This window comes from Pundamilia nyererei, unplaced genomic scaffold (assembly GCF_000239375.1).
Source record: "Pundamilia nyererei isolate P.nyererei 1_Seehausen unplaced genomic scaffold, PunNye1.0 scaffold01325, whole genome shotgun sequence".
Lineage (NCBI taxonomy): Eukaryota > Metazoa > Chordata > Actinopteri > Cichliformes > Cichlidae > Pundamilia > Pundamilia nyererei.
The window spans coordinates 1-13,011 of NW_005188726.1; the positions used below are offsets into that span (position 1 = coordinate 1).

General features: G+C 38.8%; 2 protein-coding genes across 2 annotated transcripts; one reads left to right on the forward strand and one right to left on the reverse strand.

Annotated features, from left to right (window-relative positions):
- The first annotated feature begins 4,176 nt into the window (after positions 1–4,176).
- On the forward strand, positions 4,177–9,307 carry LOC102214602 (lysosomal protective protein-like). The gene is made up of 11 exons (XM_005755376.1): positions 4,177–4,515; positions 5,659–5,770; positions 5,856–5,993; positions 6,087–6,245; positions 6,360–6,451; positions 6,738–6,822; positions 6,910–7,062; positions 7,145–7,290; positions 8,095–8,257; positions 8,335–8,424; positions 8,509–9,307. Exons 1-11 carry the CDS (start codon positions 4,346–4,348, stop codon positions 8,590–8,592), a joined length of 1,392 nt encoding a protein of 463 aa, XP_005755433.1. The 5' UTR covers positions 4,177–4,345; the 3' UTR covers positions 8,593–9,307.
- A 769-nt stretch (positions 9,308–10,076) lies between these two features.
- LOC102214877 (putative sodium-coupled neutral amino acid transporter 7) lies at positions 10,077–12,279 on the reverse strand. The gene is made up of 3 exons (XM_005755377.2): positions 12,025–12,279; positions 11,881–11,932; positions 10,077–11,034 (listed from the first exon to the last, which is right to left on the reverse strand). Exons 1-3 carry the CDS (start codon positions 12,236–12,238, stop codon positions 10,932–10,934), a joined length of 369 nt encoding a protein of 122 aa, XP_005755434.1. The 5' UTR covers positions 12,239–12,279; the 3' UTR covers positions 10,077–10,931.
- Positions 12,280–13,011: the final 732 nt, after the last annotated feature.

The window sequence follows — 13,011 nt, forward strand, 5'->3', positions numbered from 1 at the left end:
CCCAAATCATCACATGTAAAGTAAAACATGCAGAACATCTTTAACTTTAAATTTTTCGTCACAAAAATTGAGAAAATGCTGTTTTCATGCTAAATTCATCCTGGATTGAAAAAATATCAAGTTGCAAAGAAATAGCATAATCGGAATAAAACAAAATCAAAAGTATCCAGATGACTTAGAGAATAATTTTATTAAATATGCACATTTTTCGATTTTGAGACCCACTGTGTTTACATTTAAAAAGTAAACTGAAGTATTTACTGTGCTCCCTTCATTTATGTACTCTGTGTTCCTAAACCTCTTGATGAAGGATCAGGTCAACCAGTAAATCCTCTGAGGACCAAAATGAAGTAATGAAAACACAAAGGAAAACTAGGCCACGGAGGCCTGAAGTTTTAAAATGGCAGGCATACAGTATAAAGTAGCACAAATCTAAAGTTTCAAAGCTATAAAATACTGTACAACACACACGTATAATTTGATGCAACATGCTGGCCTAGGTGTTTACTGTACTGTGTGTGCTCACTTACGTCTCTCAGGTCCAGCTCGCCGCTTTTAGACTCTTGCAGTAACTGGACAAACTTCGTGGTGAGCACATGAAGACTCCTCTGACTCCTCTTGTATTTGGGGTGTTGTTCTGGCATGCTGGTGTCTTCGTCCGGGCTGTGTGGGCTATCTTCAGGATCCATAGCTGCTGCTGGGCAGGAACACAAAACAAATGAACCCGAGATGGGGCCTCTCCGATCTTTGAATGAGCCCGCCTCACACAGCTGCAGAGTTCCCTTCGAAATAAAATATTCTCAGTGTTTTCTGTGTATGCTCTCTGCCGTTGCTTTGTCGGGTTTTCAGGTATATCTGTCTAATAAGCGCTTTGGCTAATCAATAATGTCGAGCTCTTTAGATTTACATTCACCTTCACCATAAGTGCTACCTGGGGCTGATTTATTATGAAAACACTGTATCGGAAATGCAAAAAGATGTTTAGCTTTTCACTCGAAAGTAGCTGTTTAGGAGGTTTAGTTTATCCTGCAAACTGGTAAAACCCTTTAGGTTTTCTAAAGATCACTTCCACACGAACACAAAAAGCGACGAGCGTAAGACAAAACAATTGTGTTTACCTTGATGGCTGGAGGAAGTAGCAGCGTAGAGTCGCTAACGTTAGCAAGCCCAACAACGACAGCCGATTTCAGTGTTTAAACTGAGACAAAGGTTTTGGCGGATAAGTAAATATATCCGTTCTTAACCTCTAATGTAAACACAGTATTTACATGGTAAACAGCACCGCGCTAACTCTACTAACAGTCCACTCCCAACTGTTTAGGCGCGGAGCTTTCCGGTAGCTGCATTTACCTGCCTTCACAATAAAACCTAACCATTCGACCAACCAAAATAAAATCAACTCACATTAAAATATCAGTCTGGTCGGACATCCAAAACCTGTGAATCACTGACAAAAATAGGTTTTCTGCGACTTTATCCTCGTGTGAAAAAGAGTGTAAAAATTAGATTGTTTTTGTTTTTGTTTTCAAAAACGTGTTTTCATTTAGCAAATTTCTTTATTTTCATTTAAAGATAAAATTTACAAGCAACACAGCAACAATGTGGACATTGCGCTAGCATAATGGAAAAGATGTCTGTAACATTTCATGGAAAATAAGCACATAATAAGCAACAATAAGTGAACGTTTGCTGAATATCAATTTATTTAAATCTTTAAAATTTTATTTTATATTGAGTAAAGCATATGAAAACTTATCATCTATGCATATTAATGTGCTATATATGCGCGACATGCTGCACACAATTCATCACAAGCCTGTAAATGATTTATCTTTAAATCTGCAGCAAAATCATATATAGAGGTTATAGATAACTATTAAGTACTGTAAAGAAATGTTGCTGTTGCTTTATTAAAGGTATGTTGACAAGAAGAAAGATTATTGTAGTCAAGCGATCTTTATACATATGTGCTGTAAGTAATATGATCATTTGATAAAAAGATATTCTCAGTAATTTAAAGACTTATTTAAAAAAAACCTGTGACAAAGATTCTGAAGTGATTGTTTAAAGTGGCTGCAGACGGGTGCAAACCCAATCGTTGTCACACTCCAGTCTGATAAAAAGAAAAAAAAATTTGTATTAACATTTTTAATATTTATTTTTTTAATAAAACCTGAAAAAACATCTGGTATTTAAAATTGGTATTAGTGGAAATGCAAATGTGTTGTATGTATTTGCATTTTTATGTTAAAAACAGCAATTTATATTCAGTGATTGGAACCTGACCTTGACTTTGTAACTACAGCCAGCTTCATGTCATCAACACCCGTCCATATAAATGTATATAAATGTATATTATTTACATTTTTATGAGTAAATAAGTCATTATATCCAGGAAATAATTATTTACAATTATTTACTGGATAATAATAATATTGTGTTACATAGATAAACCCAGATTTGCAATTTGAGAATGATAAAAACGTTTTGAACAGAGTCATGGAAGATATAGTAGTGCTAAAATCCAGAAACCTGGTCATGCTCCTTGTCATTAGAGGGATCAGATGTCCCACTAGGACTGTTTTCGGATTAGGGACTGTTATCAGGAACTGCACTGAATTCCCTTGTACCCCTTTAGTACTACAGCCATGTTCTACATTTTGATCAGCTCTAATTTGCAGAACCCCGCACAGCAGCTTTTAAGCCTTGGGAGTAAATTTCAATTTGGTCACCCAAAATGTCTCTGCTGGGAATCCTTTGGCAGAGAGTTGTCATTTAACTCATCTACTCTATTTGTACCATCCTAAAATGGCCCCAGGCACTTATCTGAGTAGTTATTTTTGAAGCATTTATTTGATACAACAAAAATAAAAACTGCATGTGCAAAAGTCACCACTCTAAACTGGTCACACTGTGTCCCATACTCTGGGTTTAAAAGCTTTAACTTAATTGAACTTCCACTTTTACCAGCATCTTTCCTCTTCTTCTTTCAGCTGCTTCCTTTTGGGGTCACCACAGATGATCATCTGCCTCCTCTGCCATCCTCTTCTGTCACACCAACCCTCTGCATGTCCTCCTTTACGATATCCACAAATCTTCTCTGAGGTGTTCCTGTTTTCCTCCTGCCTGGCACCTCTATATTCAACATCCCTCTGATGTACTCATTTTTTTCTAATCTTGTTCATCTTGGCCACTCCCAATGAACATCTAAGCATCATCAACACTGCCACCTCCAGTTCAGCCTCCTGTCTTTATGGCAGTACAAAACCACACCATACATCACTGCAGACCTCACTAATATCCCATAAACCTCCCCTCTCACTCTTCTGTCCTCACAAAGCACCCCTGACACTCGTCTTCACCAGCTCCTCCACTGTCTTTTGTTGTCACCGTTGTTGCTTTGGATATTGAGTACTATCGACCCGATTCTTTTGTCCTCGGGCTTGATAGAGAAGACACAAACTCAGTGTATTCAAAATATATACTTTATTCAACAAAACCTTCCGGGAGGGAGATGTGCACAGCGCAAAGCCTCCTGCAAAATCGAATGCATTACCAACAGGATGAGTGTAATATACTCTACACCCCCGCTCCCCACGTCGGGCACTCACGGCCCGAAGGTCGTCTCCTGTTGTTATCATCTATCAGCACAAACATGAGCGAGACTCTCTGGAAAGTCTGCACTAAAGATCCTGTTTATCACAATTTCATGTCGCCAAGCAGTCTAATGACCTAAAACACAGTGTATAAACCCTCAAAGCTGGCCTTTAATATTACACTTTAATATGTACTTAGCAAATAGGCACTTGGATTATATTTTATAACAATGCTACTAAAAGTAAATATAACAAAATTAAGGTAACAAGGAATCGTTTCAGCCCTTGTCAGATTTGTCATACTTAGGCGTATTTGGGATGTCTACTGCATTCAAAAAGCTACATTTTTATTATTATAACTACTCTGAAAAATAAAGAATGTCCTTTTTTTTTTACAAAAAAATAACAAAGAAAAAGCTAGCAGTAAAAGTACTAAAAACTAAAAGTTAGTTTAGTTTTTCAACTATAAAGAGTAAAACTGAAAACGAAACTAAAAACGTAAAAAAAACCCCAACAACCAACAACTGACATTTAAATTCTTCACACCTGTTTCTAAACTTCAATATTTGTGTTCGACGGCGCCATGTGAGTCATGTGACCCACCCCGCCGGTCATATGACGTTCAGTTTCACGCGGAGCTGTAATCGAGGAAGTTGAAGTGAACGCTTCTTCTTCCTCTTTCCTCGCCGAGCGCAGGGATTTATTTTCGGGGTTCGTTTTGTGTTTGAGACGTGACCCGGGCTTCAGCCATGCTCGGTGGAGGTCTGCTGCTGTGTTTGCTGGCCGTGTTTCCGCTCGGCTCGCGGGCTGAGTACAATCCGGACGAAGTGACGCACTTGCCCGGAATGACGTTCAAACCGAACTACCGACAGTGGTCAGGATACCTGCAGGCACGGCCTGGAAAGTTTCTCCATTACTGGTAAGAACCGGTGGTAAATGCGCCAGAAACGTCGTCAGAGCATGACAGGTTGCCCACACCGCGGTGGTTTCTGTGAGCTTTTACCTCTTATACTAATTATCTGCAACGGGAGCCGGATTAAATTTTCAGTTTAGAGCCCGAATGTTTAAAAAAAAAAAAGGAAAAGAATCGGCTCCTCATCAGCTTTTATAATAATATTAATTACAACTAAGTACATCCTTCACGTTCTTCCCACTAACACAGAGTCTATTAATTACCCCTGAGTGTATATGGACAAAAGTACTGGGCCACCTACATAATAAACCTATATATATATTTTCCCAGGTATGTTACAGCTTTCAGTCTTCCTGCAGGATTTTGGAGTGTGTCTGTGGGGAATTTTTGCCCATTCATCTAGAAGAGCTTTTGTAAGGTCAGACACTGTTGTCGGAGGAGATGACCTGGCTCACTGTCTCAGTTCTAGTTCATCCCTAAGGTGCTCTGTGGGGTTGAGGTCGGGGCTCTGTGCAGGCCTTACCTTTATGGACTTTGGTCCATCCCGGAACAGAAAAGGGCCTTCACCAAACTGTGCCTACAAAGTTGTCTAAAATGTCTTGGAATGCTGAAGCATTACAATTTTCCTTCACTGGAACTAAAGAGCCCCGCAACAATCCATAAAACAATCCCATTACATTATTGGATTCAATAACTAAGCGGTACACCTAAATGCTTCTATTGCTTTTGTCCACATGATGCGTTTCCTTGCGTAGTTCATGTAAGCCTGGTAAACATGACTTCATGTTTGCAGCAGCACCCTGTGTTATCCTGAATCAGAAAGACAAACCAGTTGAGCAGGTTTCTTGAACGTAAACACCAAATCACTGAGGAACTTCAAGGAAAGCTTTAGATCACGGGTTTTGATGCAGACAAACAAAACTGTCCTTGTGGTTCTAGCTTGGGTCTTATCTGGTGTGTGCGTGGTGTCAAAGGTTTTCTGAGCTCAATTATTGTATTGGCTCTGAGGTTACAGTGCATTGGAGCAATTGGTCCTTATTACACTCGTTCTTGCCTGCAGATCTGCTTTCACTATTCACAAGAGATTATCTAGTTAGTTGGAAAGAGTAACTTTGAGTTTGTGATAGCTTGTGTCCTGATTTCCTGCAGGTTTGTAACTTCTCAGAGGGACCCAGTCAAAGACCCTCTGGTGCTCTGGTTGAACGGAGGCCCTGGCTGCAGCTCGCTGGATGGGTTCCTCTCAGAGAATGGACCATTTCATGTGAGTTTGCTCACTGTGTGCATAACTACACTAGTGCACTGAGTAAAGTGGATTTCAATAGAAAAGTCTTGACTCTGATTTTCAGGTAAATGATGATGGGGCTACGCTGTACGAGAACAAATTCAGCTGGAACAAGATTGCCAATGTGCTGTATGTCGAGTCTCCTGTAGGTGTGGGATATTCCTACTCTGATGATGAGAAATATGCAACTGATGATGACCAGGTGAGTTCAGTGTGTTAAATAACCAATGCAGATTTTTACAAAGGAAGAAAAAGTGATTGTGAAATGTAAAAACATGTGAAATGTTTATCATAGGTTGCCCAAGATAATTACAAAGCCCTGCAGAATTTCTTCTCCAAGTTCCCAAACTTCAGTCAGAACAAGTTCTTCATCTTCGGGGAGAGCTACGGTGGAATTTATGCGCCAACACTCAGCCTCCTTGTGGCCACGGGAAAAGCCAAAATAAACTTTAAAGTGAGACACTTCATCTGCCTTATGTCCTAATGTAGTTTCATGATGAAGGAGAAGTTGTTCCTCTATATTGTGCCCACTGATGTGGTTTAAAATGATGCATTTTCTTGTTTCCAGGGCTTTGCAGTGGGAAACGGCCTCAGCAGCTTTAATCTCAATGACCAGTCATTGATCTACTTTGGTTACTACCACGGCCTCTTTGGAGAAGAGTAAGTTTTGCCAAGGCTTCTTGTTTTATTATGAAGGAATGGCTTTAAAAAGAAATGGTGTTTATTGTTTGCATGCTCCATTACACACGAGATGAATTCTCTTGAGTTGCTACATAAAAAAATATCTGATCACTTAGATTGTTTTTCCTATTAAAGTCAGGAGCTGGGAAGCATATCATTTTTACATTTTAATATCATTCTTCATATAAAAATATGACGGAAGTAATCTGCCTTCAAGTTAAGAGATCATTTGCACAGAGCTGATGCAGAGCTGTTTCTTGTGCAGTTTGTGGCGTGACCTGAACATAAATTGCTGTAAGGATGGGACCTGCAATTTCTACAACTCCAGTTCTGAGACATGCACAGTACTGGTAACGTGTTCACTGTTGCCTTAATCAACTGAGAATTTCTCATGTTGACTTAAGTCTTTCAGACATATACTACTTTCTCCTTTACAGGTAAACGTGGCCTTTGGTCTCGTCTATAATAGTGGACTTAATGAGTACGCCCTTTACTTGGATTGTGAAGGTCAGAGAAGATCCAGTAGAGTCTATGAGAGGACCATGAGTCTTCTGTTTAGGAACTACAGGAATCACCCACATACACACAAGGTAACCCTCCAAAAACAAGTTTTCGTGCACTCCATGTCTGTCCTTCACTTGTCCTGGGTTTTAATGATAGTGTTTATTGAAGTTTTCAGCACAGAGAAGTTCCTCCACCACTCTGGGTGAAGTCCCACCCTGCATCAACAGCACAGCCCAGATGAACTGGCTGAACAGAGGTGACGTGAGGAAAGCGTTGCACATTCCAGCTATCCTGCCTCCTTGGGATATCTGCAGGTACGGCAAAATCTTCTGGTTATTCCAAAATTGGTGATAAATAATGTTATGTGTGCACCTCAAGTCCTCTTTGTTGCAGTTTTACTGAATACAGTGGGATGCGAAAGTTTGTGCAACCTTGTTAATAGTCATCATTTTCCTTTATAAATCGTTGGTTGTTACAATAAAAAATGTCAGTTAAATATATCATATAGGAGACACACACAGTGATATTTGAGAAGTGAAGTTTATTGGATTTCCAGAAAGTGTGTAAACACGTGACTGTGGCTCTCAAATGGTGGGCTGTTCCTCATCATAATAATAATAATAATAAACTCAAACACTGAGGCTTCTATATGTATACATCCTCACATATATCAGCATTTCTGCCAATAACAGCAAGTTCAAATAAATCCTGGTGTGGACGGTGGTGTTGATGGAAGGCGAAATGAAGATTAAGTTTCACTTTTTAAGAAATCTACACCTTTCTCAAAGGCAGTATAACTTTCCAGGGCCCTCGCATTTAAAGCATTATCTTAGTTCAGTTCACTTCAGATCAGTTATATTTATATAGCACCAAATCAGGCAACAGCCTCCTGTTGTTGTACTTTCTTTTGTAAGGTAAAGACCCTAAAATAATAGAAAAACCCAAACAATGAGACAACCCCCTGTTAGCAAGGACTTGGTGACAGTGGGAAGAAAAAAACTCCCTTTTAACAGGAAGAAACCTCCAGCAGAAGAAGGCTCGGGGAGGGGCGGCCAGCTGACACTACCAATGGGGGTGAGGGGAGGTAGATTTCCGTGATAAGTATGTATTTGTTGCAGTGATAAAGTTGGAGCGCAGTACAAAGTGCTGTATGCAACAATGAAGGACGTGTACCTGAAGCTGCTCTCTCTGGGCCTCCGTGCGCTCGTCTATAACGGAGACACCGACATGGCCTGCAACTTTCTGGGCGACCAGTGGTTCGTGGAGGATCTCGGCTTAAAGGTAGCTTTAATTCTACATTCATAAATTATACTTTTTCACACCAATGACAGGCACTACTTGTACTAAAATGTTCTTAGGCAACCACTAAATACCAAACCTGGATTCATGAGGACCAAATTGCTGGCTTTTATCAGATGTTTGGAAACATCACTTTTCTGACTGTTAAGGTAGGCATTAATGCTTTTGCATTGTCGGTTTGTTTTATGTGAAGATGTCGCAGTTACTCAAAATACTGCTTTGATCTGTTTCAGGGTGCAGGTCACATGGTTCCTCAGTGGGCTCCGGGTCCAGCTCTCCACATGTTTCAGTCTTTCATAACAAATTCCACTTACTGAGTCGGATAATGTACTTTTTCTTTATTTGTTATTGTTGTTCTCAGGGAAATAAATTTGGGATGTAAAAATGACTCTTTGATACTGCACTTGTTCATTTTCAGTTACCTCCACTTTTAATAGGTCAAGGCTGTCAGCTGTGTCTGGCTCTTGACAGAACAAATGGAGAACACTTTCTTTGTTTTTGTTTTGTTTTTTTTGTGGGGTGGGGCCGTGCCCAAAAGTTTAATCAAATTAACAAAGAAATGAATAACCCATAGTTGTTAAATGGTTATAACTGTTTTTCCCTCAATCTCAGTTTTTATGGGTGAAATTTGTGTTCGTTTAGATTGAAATTAACTGATTTGGTCACAAACCCTCTCCAAAGCTGCTGGTATGTGTGTATTTTTACCATTTTTGTCAGGAAATTCGGGAGCTACTTGTGTATAAAAGAACCATCTGCATCCTGTGGTTTCTGCAAAGCTTCTTCTCATTGACTCAGACAGATCTGAGTCCAGATATTTGATGCTGAACTTTAATAAAAGTATATAAAGTACTGTCTGTGGCACTTATGTAAATGTTTTTTTTCGTCCTTATGGTTGACGTGTTAATAAAATAACAATGTAAAAGGATTTTTTTTTTAAACGTGTTGTCTGATGATGTCTTAACTCCGATCAAAAACTGTAAGTCGATGAAGTGAATTCAATGTCTTTTATTAAATTTTTTGTTCAACTCATGAGATTTGAGCAGTCTACATTTATTCACATGCTTTAACTACACTTCATTTATTGAAGTAGCATTGAATGTTCACTAAAATATTTCTACCAAATCTTCCCATTAACATATTTTCAAGTCACTTTTATGAGACAACAGGGACATGATTGTGATTAGCAAATGCTTTGTTAATCAGTGGCGTAAATGCAGCTGATCATCGATAAATTAAGTTTGACACACAAGTTAAAGCACCAAACCATAAAAAAATGATCATAACAATGATTGTCTAGAAAAAAAAAAGTATCCCAGCACTTAGTATTTTAAGAAATTTTGATTTTGTAGTTTTTCTTCACAACTATGATAAATGTCCGTCCAGCAGTCTCATGTAGCATACCCGTGTTTCTGACAGTCCCTTTTTTCTGTTTTGTCTGTTGTGTTCACAAAAGTACTTGCTGGGTTTCATTAAACAGGAAAAATATAACTACATAAACATGAAATCACCAGAGTCACAAAAAAAACCATGTACTGCAAAAATGGTTATTAAAGTTACAGTTGGTACAAAGATGAGGGGTAAAGTCATTTGATGTAGTGGTTTAACCATGTCAGTGATCTGTGCTCTGTATATCTTTAGTGTTGGGATATTTGAAGAAAAAAAAAAAAAGCTCCCACTTTGGTTTGAGGCAAACAAAAACTAAAATTATTTCTTTCATCACATTAACTTAAAATGTCACATGTGCAGTTTGCTCAGTTTCCTTCCTGTCATGTCTTAAAACCCTTTCGTGTAAATAAAGTGCAAAGTGAATGCTTTGTAGGTTACATCCTTCCCTCTCTTTACAAACCTGTGGAGGTGGTGCTCATTTGTGCAGATACCGAGCTGCCCTTTTCACCCTGTTTTACACACTGGCTTCAATGAGCATATCGTTGTAGGCTTTTGCTCATTTGTACAAATAATCTAATCTAGTCCAATCTAATCTAAAATTCACTTGTCAAACTACCTTGTACTGTAGCACAATAAATTACACAAACCAATAAACAAAAAAAAAGTAACTCATTTTTAAATCAGTTTTAAAGTGTAGTATGTTTGGTTGTTTTGTCCCTATAATTGAAAACCTCATAATCAAACTGCCCTGGCTCTGCATTAATGCCAGTCTACGCCTTTACATACATTTAATATGTTTTGTCCTACTGTGGTAACGTATCACTTAATCCAGTTTGTTTTTTTACACTGATGAGTAGACAAACTATTAGCAGCGACATAATTAGTACTGAACATGAATTACATTATGACATGCTAATTAAATTACACAAAGTGGTACAATTCTTCTGTTAAAATCAATCTGATTAAGTCCTTCGGCTCTTGTAAACAGGAACGTGTCATTGTTACATCCACAGAGGGGCGTAAGGAGTGCGTGTCCCCTCTGGAAATAATGACACAGTAAAACATATGAAACATGCTGTTAGAAGCGTCTGAATTCCCTCGGCATGACGGGGTGACTCCCCGATTGAACAAAACTCTCAAGACCTTCATGTCAGTACGGAGCAGGTGATGTTTGTCTTTGTTGTTGTTGTTGTTTTTTTTCTTTGGTCATGAGACGCTTTGTATCATCCAGAGGCCTGAGAGCAGCACCGGCTCGTGAAAATTATTCCCTTCAGTTGACGACGTCCTGGTAGATGGAGTTTGTCGTGGTGAGGCCGAATATGAACGCTCCAAGTGTAACCATGGCGACACTGAAGATCACCAGCCCGCGCCAGCTGTGAGAGAGAGGAAATGCATCCGTCTGAGCATGGATAACTTTTTTTGCAATAATGACAGTGAATCATGTGGCTCCAATGTCAAAAGATTAAAGAAACTTTAAAAAGTGTTCAACTGGAAAGTTTTTCTTCAACTTTGATTCGTCACAGATCAAACAGATGCAGAATCTCAGTGGCATAAAGACGGGCTTATCCAGTTTTACAGCTTTTGCTACTAATAAAGACGTCCCCCATGGCCATTCATACCGCACTAAATTAATAAACAAAGAAGTTATAGAATAGTTATTTTTTTTCAATATTTACTCTATAAATTTCAGTTCCACAGTAATTAATAAACGAATTAATAAAAAAGTGCCCATTTTCTATAAATTAACAAAAACCTTAGTCTGATCAATAAGCTCTCAGAACATCCTCTGCAATGTTAAACATTTACACCCAAACAGTTGTGCTGATGCTTTTCTGTCATCTGACATCTGGGATTAAACGCGTAGTTAAACTTTTTTACAACGGCAAAAACGGGAGCTTCACTGGTCTGGCCTACTTAAGATCAAGGTATGCTGTATGTAATCTGTTGTAGTCATGTAATTGTGAAGGGTAACTATAATGTAGCATCCAGTATTAATGCAGTTTTAAAAAGTGTGCAAATATGCCCACAAGCTCAATGACAGCCATGCAGAGGGCCTTTTGAGGTTTTGAATGTGCAGTCAGCTGATAAGAAAAGAGTGTCATGCAAAATAACCACTGCATGATTGAAAAAAAAAAAAAGAAGAAAAAAAAAAAAAGAAAGAAATATATACAGAAGCAGAAAGAAGACCAGAACTCAGCAGGTTTACAGCAGAGCCTCACCTTGCAGATCGGACGTCAGTCTCTGAGAGTTTGGCTTGCATCAAACACAAACCTGTAAATTTAAAGAAACACTGGGTTGGCTTTACAGCGCGTCAATAAAAGCTGCACAGAAAACCCGAACAGAGCAGATGGCGTGCAGTGTACCTGGGAAGACAAAGATGAAGCAGGCTGCCAGTCCTCCGATCAGAGAGATCACTCGACCAATGTCTGGGATGAAGAGGGCGAGGACGAGGGTGATGATAAACCACACCAGCGTCTGCAGGATCCTCCTCCTCCTCTCACGACGTACACACACCTCTACCTGTTCACCTTGGAAACGCAGCCAAAGTCCCTCTATAACTGCCCTAAAACAACACATGACCACAGCAGAGTACTGAGAAGAAAAGATCCATAAAAACTAAATAAGGACTTTAGTACACACAAACACACCGAGGACATACCACCAATCCCTTTGACTTTTTTTTGGGTTGTATTTTTAAATCATCTGATACAGATTTTAAAAACTACACACGGGGTACCACCTGAAACAAATCCCACATCAGTGCTCCTTTTCAATTTCTAAATATTGGAAAATTTAGTAACCCTAGCATCACTAATAAACATTATTTAGTGAGGACAGATTATATTTAGCCAACAACAAATACATAAATATGGTCAGTTTCTTCTGCTGGCAATAATTTGAATGCATCTCAGTGCATGAAAAAAAAAAATCACAGGAAACAAAAAAGGCCAAAAAAGAAAAGCTGTAAATTATCTGATGCCAGTAACAGGCTGCAGTGAGAAATCTCAAAGATATCGCTCCATAAGTTTTTCACTAGTAAGAACTGACAGCCTTACCAAAAAAATAAATAAAAATCAGCTTATATATTTTAGACACTTGAAATGCAACCACTAAAGGAAATAGATAAGGTAATAAGTAAAGGAAAGAAATAAAGTAAAGGAAACAGCAGAGCAAAAAAAAAGAAAAGAAGAAGAAATCACATGGTAAAATACACTGGATGATGCAATAAAATGCTACAGTAAGCCAACAGATGTTGAACCCATAATCATCATCACTTCTGCCACTTTGCTGCTATTATCTCTAGTGTGTTTCAACCCGTATGTGTGTCTAGTTTGACAAATACACACTTG

What these genes read in the sequence shown, in the direction of transcription:
- LOC102214602 (XM_005755376.1), top strand. Translation starts at nt 4,346, where the DNA reads ATGCTCGGTGGAGGTCTGCTGCTGTGTTTGCTGGCCGTGTTTCCGCTC. An exon ending in CAGAGAATGGACCATTTCAT is followed by an intron (nt 5,771 to 5,855) that starts GTGAGTTTGCTC and finishes TCTGATTTTCAG; the next exon opens with GTAAATGATGATGGGGCTAC. An exon ending in TGGAGGATCTCGGCTTAAAG is followed by an intron (nt 8,258 to 8,334) that starts GTAGCTTTAATT and finishes AAATGTTCTTAG; the next exon opens with GCAACCACTAAATACCAAAC.
- LOC102214877 (XM_005755377.2), bottom strand. Translation starts at nt 12,238, where the DNA reads ATGTGTTGTTTTAGGGCAGTTATAGAGGGACTTTGGCTGCGTTTCCAA. An exon ending in CTTCATCTTTGTCTTCCCAG is followed by an intron (nt 11,933 to 12,024) that starts GTACACTGCACG and finishes TTAAATTTACAG; the next exon opens with GTTTGTGTTTGATGCAAGCC. An exon ending in ACTGACGTCCGATCTGCAAG is followed by an intron (nt 11,035 to 11,880) that starts GTGAGGCTCTGC and finishes TCTCTCTCACAG; the next exon opens with CTGGCGCGGGCTGGTGATCT.